Source organism: Aythya ferina, assembly GCF_964211825.1.
Source record: "Aythya ferina genome assembly, chromosome: 14".
NCBI lineage: Eukaryota > Metazoa > Chordata > Aves > Anseriformes > Anatidae > Aythya > Aythya ferina.
In genome coordinates, this window is record NC_140312.1 from 3,609,058 (window position 1) to 3,618,109 (window position 9,052).

Genomic DNA, 9,052 nt, shown 5'->3' on the forward strand with positions numbered 1-9,052 from the left:
TGTGCACGGAGTCCATAAATAATTTAGTCTTGCTTTTGAGGCATTGAGCACCCAGTGGCACCGAGGAAGGGCGTCCAGTGGCAGCTAGGGTGACACCAGAGGGTTCAGCCCCACATCACAAAGGAGAGCGATGGCAATTGCAGTTTAAGTGCACGAACACTTGACAGGTCTTGTGATTGCTCTTCTTTGTGATATCTCATTATTATTCTAGAGATAATATTGGTATCATCCACCGACAGATGTCAGGATTTCTAAGGAATCCTTTCAGGGACCTGCTGATTACATTGTAAAACAATGCCTGTCCTGGCAGACAAGCAGCCATACATACAGTCTGAATTTATAAAGTTCAAATTGCGTACATTGGTGGGTCTGTTCCTGAATGACACAAGCAAAAAATCGCCCATGTCAGCACAACCCAGCATATGGACCTGCTGCTCTGCCAGCATTGGTGGCACCTTCCCCAGCCCGGTGCAGGCTGCATGGAGGAGTCCATCTGCACGACAGCGTGTTTTCAAACCCTCCCAGACCTACACATTTCTATTATAAATGCAGTAAATCCTGATCTTGGTAAAAAAAAAAAAATGAGAAGGAAGACCAGAAGGAACAGGGATACCTACATCTATGCTTTTCCTCCCTGGAATACAAAAGCATACTCAGACCTGTCATGCCTTTAATGAGTCTCTAACTGCCCATTTTTCTTGTTGCTGGTGGTGTTCCAGCTCTTACAACACCCAATATTACTTAATGAGGTGCGGGCTGTTTAGCTGATTTTCCCAGTTCATACATCACCCAACGCAACAGAAGAAAGGTAACAGCTTATTCTCCCCCCCAGCTTTGCCTATCTCCAGAGTCAGGTGTTAGGAGAACAACCAACCTACTCAGAGCCATACATACACTACAGAATGAGAATATCTTTTTAAGGAAGTCTCAGAGGTCCTATATGAAGTCTCATTACAAAAAAGATGTAAAACCAGTGTAAAATAAATCAAGAAATCCTTTCTGAATATAGCTGAAATGCTAAGGCTAGAGGATCGTAAATCACCAAGTCTCTCAAAAGAGTATGAAGCTCCTCCTGAGTTATGGTGAAAGCAGTGGGTAACTGGGCTGCCTCATCTTCTATTCTCCCACATTTCAAAACATTTTAGCATGAATATATCCTACTTCGCACGTAGTACATAAAATCCTGCCAACTCTTATGGAAGAGGGCCAGCCTATTCTTACTCATGCAGGTAGGTGTGAAACAACATCCATGCTTATTACTTTATCAAGTCGTGATTGCCGCCTTTTCATTAAGCACACTCTGCAGGTGTTTTTTCCGTGCTTCCAGTGTGGGAAGCAAGCTGCAATGTGGGTAGAGCTGGTGGAGGGCTCTAACGGAGTGAAAGCCCTGTGCTGTCCATGTGTCCTGCATGTCTGACCTTCCTCTGCATGCTATGCTCCAAGCAAAACCCACCAGCGGGCCAAGCAAGGAAGGGTGAGTGGACTCATGATATGAGAGCTCTGCAATGTTTCTCTGTCCTGGCATGAAAGCAGTCATGCCCTCAAAAGGGGATGCTGAAAGAAGGGTAATGGCATCTGGACAACTTTAAAATACAAGGGAATTGGTGACCTTTGTTGACAATTCCTGCTTTCTTCTGCTTACTTCTGGAGGCTGTGGGTTGTGAGGTGCAGTTGCAATACGTGCAACGCCCAGCACAGCTGACATGCTGCTGTCAGGGCTTTCTGCTTTGAGATGCCTCAGTTCTTGGTAAACGTTATTGCAGCATGGAAAGCTTGGCTCTACTTGCTAGAAAACCCTGGAAAGCTTTGGTGTCTCTATTATTGCACGAAACAGGGATGACTTACAGCTCTGAAGATCCCTCTCGGGTGTGCCCTGGTGTGTTTGCTTCCTGCTCTCACAGCTCCTGAGCATAATAGGGGCTCCATTACCCACAGAAGCTAACGAGGGTCTTGAGGACATCCCATGGTCCATCTGCTGGGTCACAGCAGAGCGTGTGCTCTCAGGAGGTGCCACTGCCTTCCTCAAGCTGACAATTGAAGTCCTCCCTGAGTTTATCTGGCATTTACATCTTTCTGCCATAGACAATCTTGGTGTTACTACGCTATGGTTTATACTTGCACAGGGGGATTAGAAAGAGTTCTATTTCCTTTCTCTCTCTCTTTTTTTTTTTCTTTTTTCTTTTTTTTTTTTTTTCTAAAGCAGTATATGTCATCTTTATCAAAAAGAAAATAAAAAAGTAAAAAAAAATAAAACAATCTCCAAGTCAAATACTCCAAGTCACCTTATGTCTGGAAACTGAAACTATCCATAGCATTTTTTAATGGGTGTTTTTTCAAGCTCTTTCATCTTGATCAGTGCGCACTGCAAATGTAAAATAAGCTGTTATTTTATCGCGGCGCTTGTCACTTACAGAGAATCTTTTCCACATTTACAAACCAAACTAACCAACCAAAAAAAAAAAAACAAACAACAACAACAAAAAAAAAACACTAACAACCACCAAAAAATACCTGCACAGAGCTTCTTGGAAACACTAGAGTGGGCTGCAAATTCTTTTATGAGAACTCAAGAGCTGGAGGTTTATGCTGACCAGGCTAAAATACTGATGTGAAATTGGAGATTTGTGTGGTATTTTGAATCAGCCATCCCACCATTAAAACATGTGCAGAGAATTACAAGAGAATATTTCCCAAGGTATTTGCACATAAACAAGGAGTTTACAGGACATCGTAAGAGGATTTCCAAAGGTGCCGAGGGGAGCAGTCTATAAGGGAGCACAGAAATATAGCAGAGAATTTGGTGTGTTCACATTTTTTAAATGCTTCTTCTGGCCTGAAATCTTATAATTCTGTCACTTGTTGTGACCTTGGACCAGGCTCGCCAAGCCAATGTGCTGCCTTGGCGCTGGCAGCACACGGGTTAGGCAGCTCTCTGCCCCTTCTCTCATTGCTCTGCTTGGTCACTGCACCCCTTAGTGTGCAGGGAACTTACACGAAATATGGATATCTGATCTGTTGATGCATGTTCCCTTCCCCAGCCTGACCACAGTGAGTTCCCCTCTCTGGTTTCCCAGTGGCGATGTAGGAGATATTTTTACGGGTTAATGCACCCGCTACCTTCAACCTCAGTGACCTAGATTAAAGCTCCTGGCTTTCAGTTCTTCATTTTGTTTCCAATTTTTTTCAGCCAGAAAGCTTCAATGAGAAAAAAAAAAAAGTTTTGGAAAGACCATACATAACATTGGTGGCTCCCATTTTGAACACAGGTCTTTTGAGACATAGAATTTGTGGTTTTGTGACCTCGGAGGGAAGTGGGCTCTGCAGTCACCTTCCTACCTACTGCAATTTAAGGTTAGCATTTTGGCTACTGAATTAATTACTTTTTTTTTTTTTTTTTTTTTTTTGAATTATGGTGAAAAAAATCCCTTTTTTTCCTCTCTACATTTTGGCCTGTTTTGCTTAAAGAAAGATTAGGGGAGAGGAATGGAGGGAGATCAGATAGCCAGACATGAGGACAAAAACTAATATAATGATTGTATTTAATGCAAGGCTCATATGATGCTATGTTTTGGATTTTTTATAAAAATGCTGATAACACACTGATGTTTTGAGCCGCGCATGCATAGAGCCAAGGCCTTTTCTGCTTCTCCTGCTGCCCTGCAGCAAGCAGGCTGGGAGTGCACCAGGAGCTGGGAGGGGACACCACCAAACGGACCAAAGGGGTGTCCCATGCCATGTGGCATCACACTCAGCAATAACAGCTGGGGTAAAGGAGAAAGGGGTTGCTGTTTGGAGTGAAGGCGTTTGTCTTCCCAAGAAACCATTGTGTGTGATGAGTCCTACTCTCCTGCATGTGGCTGAACACCTGCCTGCCGATGGGAAGCAGCGAGTGAATTCCTTGGTTTGCTTTGCTTGCACAGCTTTTGTTTTCCATAAAACCTAGTAAATTGCCTTTATTTCAACCCATGAGCTCTTGCACTTCTACCCTAACGATTCTGTCCCGTTTCACCTGGGGAGAGTGAGCAAGGGTCTGTGTGGTGCTGAGCTGCCTGCAGGGTTAAACCACAACGCCAGGGGCTTTGGATCAGCTCGTAAACACTGGAACAGAGACTGAACTGTCCAAAGGGAAGCTGGTGCCACCCACTCATGTTCCCAGCCCTCTACTGTTGTGGTCAGTACATGGAAAGTCCTTTCTGTGCCAGTGTGACTCCTGGTGATTTCTGATTCACTGCAGATTCACACCTGCACTGGTGACCTATTTGCCCTAGAGCAGCTGGTCGGCTCTCACTAAGTGCTCAAACCGAAATGCAGAGATGGAGAGATAATGCTGGCACTGCTGGCAGAGGTAGACCGCAAGGAGAGATCACTAAGCTCAGTTAGCAGCTCCAGAGTGCATTTTACATAATACAAACAGATAGAGTGAATTTGAGTTTTCCTCTCTGTTCAAAATTACCTGTTATCAGTTATTCCACTTGGCCACACTGCTCAGCATGACTGAAGTGTGACTTTTTTATAGACGAGGTTTGACCTGGCAGCAAAGCCAAAGAGAACATAGCTGGTACCTTCCCCACCATGTGGAAGTTTCAAAAATAGAGAATTCATTAGCTTTAGTGAAGTGTGGATGAAGAAATGCCTAGATTTTCTCCTTAATCTCCTCCTAGATTAAGGAGATGGATCCCAGCCATTTCCCTTCCTCCCCTGGAAGTTCTGGTTTTGAATGAGCCACAAACATGTTTTATACTTCTGGGCTGTATTGCCTGGGAAGAACCTGTCTGACCTATTGGCTGTCTAGTGAACATAATTACATCTCATGGAAGGAAAGACACTAATTATATGTCTTGCATATCATGTATGTCACCACTTATTTGTCATCACAGAGCATGGCAGCTGTATTGTGATATCGTTCTCTAGGTAAAAAGCCCCAGCAGGGGACCCTGATAAGTATATAATTTTTTATAAAATCATTGCAAAGACAGAGCATGACAGCTCTGGAAAATGCTTGATAATGGACGTATTTTCCCTACAAAAAAGAAGCAGTAGAAATGCCTGGCTTTCACAGAGACCTTCCCACCCTGCTATTCCCATATCCCTTGAAGAACTTGGGACGAATCAAAGATGCTTGCGAATTCTGTCCTTTAAACCCACATGAAATAGCGTTACCAGCCCTCTGAGAAATCAAGTGTCCCAGAAATGTTATGCAGTGATTATTGTGTGCAGGGATTTATGCTTTGAACCAATTGTCCTAGCTTTTGCTCTGGGGTTTTACAGGCAGAAGAATCAGAGGGCCGCATGGCCATTGCTTCACTTGAGCCAAGGCCTCAAGTGAGGCCTACCCATCAGGAAAGGCTTTTTGCTGCTTTTCAGTGACTGATGTGCTCTAGGTCACGATTAATGATTTCAGCCCTTCTCAAGTGCCCCATTGCCTTGAAAGACCCCCCTCCCAAGCCCTCTGTCCCTGTTATGCACTTCAGCTCATAACATAGGCCTCTGCCAGCCGTAAATCACCAAGGGAGGGCCCCTGCCATTCGGTAGGCATTCCGCAGGGCCTGTTTGAAAACCAAAGCTGCCTAATGGGATGAACCCTTCCCACCCTCCATCACCTAAGGACGAACTTCAAAGCGAAGGCAGGGAGCAGCCGCCCCAGCCCGGGCTGGCAGTGGGGCAGGGCAGAGGCGGCGCTGGCAGCTGGCATGCTGAGCGGAGCCACGCTCCGCCAGCAAAATCACTCGCTGGTGGGCAAACTGGAAAAAAAAAAAGCCAGCAAACTGGAACCCGATGGCTTGTTTTGTTTTGCTTTGCTTTGCTTTTTGATCTTTCTAGGATGTTTTCCAAGCAGAACGGTGCTCATCTTTCAGCCTGACCGGCCAGCGCAAGGCTGAGGCTTTTGGAGAAGATCCTGGAGGTGTAAGAGGAGGGAGGTTTCACAGGCAGACCCAGAGGTCTAGGAGAAATCCAAGGGACTGCTGCACGTTCTTGGACAAAGAAGACTTCTTTCTGACAGAAGGCTGTTGGAGGCATTCAACCTGATTTGGAAGACTCCATCTGAGAGGCTTTCCAAGTTACTATCGTCTGTCGCCCAGGGATGTTTTTGTATTCACTCCCTTCTGCTTAAAAGGGAAAGGGAAGGAGTCAGCGAGCAAGGCTCTGTACTCCAAGGGCCCGATCCTTATCGGCACATCGGTGCAGTGGGACCCCAGTCAAGGACTATTGGATGCAGCAGCTGTAATTCAGCACGACAGCTTCTGCTGGCACTCGTGCACAACCCCGGTGGTGTGTTTGTCTGGTCATCAGACTCCTGCGGCATTAGCAGCTTCCTTTAGAAACAGTCCTGCTTCGAATCCAGGGGAGAGCCAGCTTGCAGGCTGCCCATCCATCTTCTCAGGAACTTCGGCAATGCTGAACATTATTGTCTCTTCGCTTTCATGGAACTGTAATTTACATAAACATAAGAGGCAAAACCCACATCTGAAAAAAAAATGCTTTCGTAGATTTTTAACCATTGTTTCCTGTTGGGGTGTGATATCATGTTCAAATTAATCACTTCTGAGGAGCATTTGTGAATTTCCACAGTACTGAAGAAGAGTCACTAACAGTAGGTGACTCAATTCCACGTTTGAGTTTTCTAAAATGCTGTCCAAGCTAGTGGGAAAAAATAGTGGGCACCTGGTATCAGTTTTATAATTGGGTTTTTCCATATGAGAATGGGAATTTTGTGAAGACTCAATTAAAAGGAGTGTCCTCCTATTCTTCTGTCACCCATCAGACTGAGTTGCACATGAATGCCAGCATGCTGTCATACATTCTCCTCTCTTGTGTGCTGCTCTCTGTGCAAGCACAGAAATGCCAAGTCAATGAAATTATCCGCTATACAAATCATCTGCTTGTAAGTGGTTGTTTAGCTCCTTAATTCTGTAAAATTGCATGCTTATATAGTATGTGATACTAAATACTGACTTCTCACTTGCTATTCTTTCAGAACGAAAGTCCTCTAAGTTGCCCATGCAGTGAGACGGCTGCCAGTGTAAGTCCATTGGATTTGAGAATATCATGAAACTAAACAAAAATTAACTTGTGTTCTGAATGCAGAATTTTAACGCTCAATCTTTTCATTTTCAGCCCTGTTCGTGTCTTCCCATCCCTGAGGTAAGTCTATTTCTAAGCTACTGTTGGAGTTAAAAAGTTCAGTGTTAACTCATATTACTACTCGGTCTATGAAGTCGTTCACTTTGCTCTTATATAACGTTTACTTTCGTTAACGAGGAAGATTTTCAGTATGTTAGTTGCAACTGAAAACAGTGCTTGCCACACAGCGGTGGGGAGGCTAGCACAAGTCCTTTCAGTGTTGCTGCAACCAGAACCAAGCGTCACGCAAAAGTTCTCTGCAGGCTTATAACCAAAAGACATAGGTGCCTGCTTTGAAAATCTCCCCAGGACCTTGTTTTGTAATTAGGTGGCCAAGCTCTTTGCAGACTTGGACCAGAGACGCCAGGCCACAGGTGTCAGCTCTAGGTGTCTCCAAACACCATTTCACTCCTGCAAGTCTCCTGAAATACGGTGAAAGCCAGCATTAGCTGGAACTCTGCTTCAAAGAGTTTACTGTAGCAGTCTGAGGTTTTATGAGACGTGGAAGATGTTTCTTACTGCAGACATTTACAAACCACCCAAAGTTCTTGTATCACTTTCAATAATGCAGAATATGTCACCTTTCACTGCAATGTGCTGCCACATAATGGAATGCACATTTCTTTCTGTAGATAAGCACAAAATGCATTCTAGTAACTTCCTATAACTTTTTCTAATTCCTTTGTCATTTAACAGCCTGGCCATGAACTGGCATGCTTTGTGGATGGAACTGGATACATGCTGGAAAAAAACCTGGCTTCAAATGGTGTACTTAGAATGCTTAATCGATCCTTTCAGACTCAGCTGGATAGAAACCTTTGTGAAGTAAGACATTCCTATTTTTCTGTACATCTTTGTCTATATTCTACAAAACAAAGGATATTTATAATTATTTTTTATTTTTGCAACTGTTTGATTAAATTCAAACGTGTTTTATAAAATACATAAACCAATACTTGCTTTATGCAGGAGGTAGATATGGGAGTGAGAACATACACGACGTGATAGAAAGCTATTAAAATTGGCAAGGAAAACAAGGAGATGGGTCCTACAGCACTATGCCCTTTCCCTCCTCCAAATCCTGTTAGCATCTGGACTATTAACCACAGAACTCTGGGAGAGGAGCTTGCTTCAAATTGCTTTTCTGTTTCCATTTCTCAGAAGGTGTTTCTGCACTAACTAATAATGGTGCAGAAGCACTGAGCAGTGTGGCTGGGGACAGGCAGGCAGAGATGTCCTTCCCTGGAGCATTACTTCTACCTAAGCTGCAGGATGCTTGGGCACGAAGTACTGCTGTGACCTGCAGCATCTTTAAACTTGTGATGATGCTCAGAAAGAATCCTGGATCCCCAGATGCCCCTTCTGAGGCAGTGAAGCACCCCTTATTTACATACTGAGCAAAAGCGTTGTGTAATTCAATCAGACAGGGAAGGTGCTGAGGCTGCAGTTTCGAACTCCTTCAAGCTCGCTTTAAATTCGCAAGGGTGGATATTGATAGAACGGTGCTGCACCAGTGAGCGGGCTCAGTGTCCTGCTGGCTCCCAGGTTCATACACTGCTGGAGCTGTCCTCTTCGCTGGGTCAAAGAACAGTTCTTTCAGAATTGTTTTTGAAATCCTTCATCTGCTCCGAAGATTGTATATCTTAACTGTTTCATCTAAGACTTCTGTTTTTTTGTAAAATCTTTCATAATTTAATCTTTATTCTTCCTTCCGTCACAGAGCCTGGCACGTGGGCAAAAATGCCAGTACAACACCAAAGGAAATGTGAGGACATTTTTGAATGAAATCCTGAAAACCTATCGAGCAATCAAGAAAAAAAGAGTTTAATTTTTTTTTTTTTTTTTTTTAAGAAGATTAAGAAATGAAACTCTGCAATAAGTAGGGGGAAGGGAAAAGTTATTTATTGTATTTATTGTCCATCTTCAATAT

At 43.9% G+C, this 9,052-nt stretch overlaps 1 protein-coding gene across 1 annotated transcript; it reads left to right on the forward strand.

Annotated features, from left to right (window-relative positions):
* Positions 1-6,744: 6,744 nt before the first annotated feature.
* LOC311444801 (uncharacterized protein) lies at positions 6,745-9,052 on the forward strand. The gene is made up of 5 exons (XM_084536187.1): positions 6,745-6,883; positions 6,977-7,021; positions 7,117-7,143; positions 7,819-7,947; positions 8,843-9,052. Exons 1-5 carry the CDS (start codon positions 6,776-6,778, stop codon positions 8,948-8,950), a joined length of 417 nt encoding a protein of 138 aa, XP_084392313.1. The 5' UTR covers positions 6,745-6,775; the 3' UTR covers positions 8,951-9,052.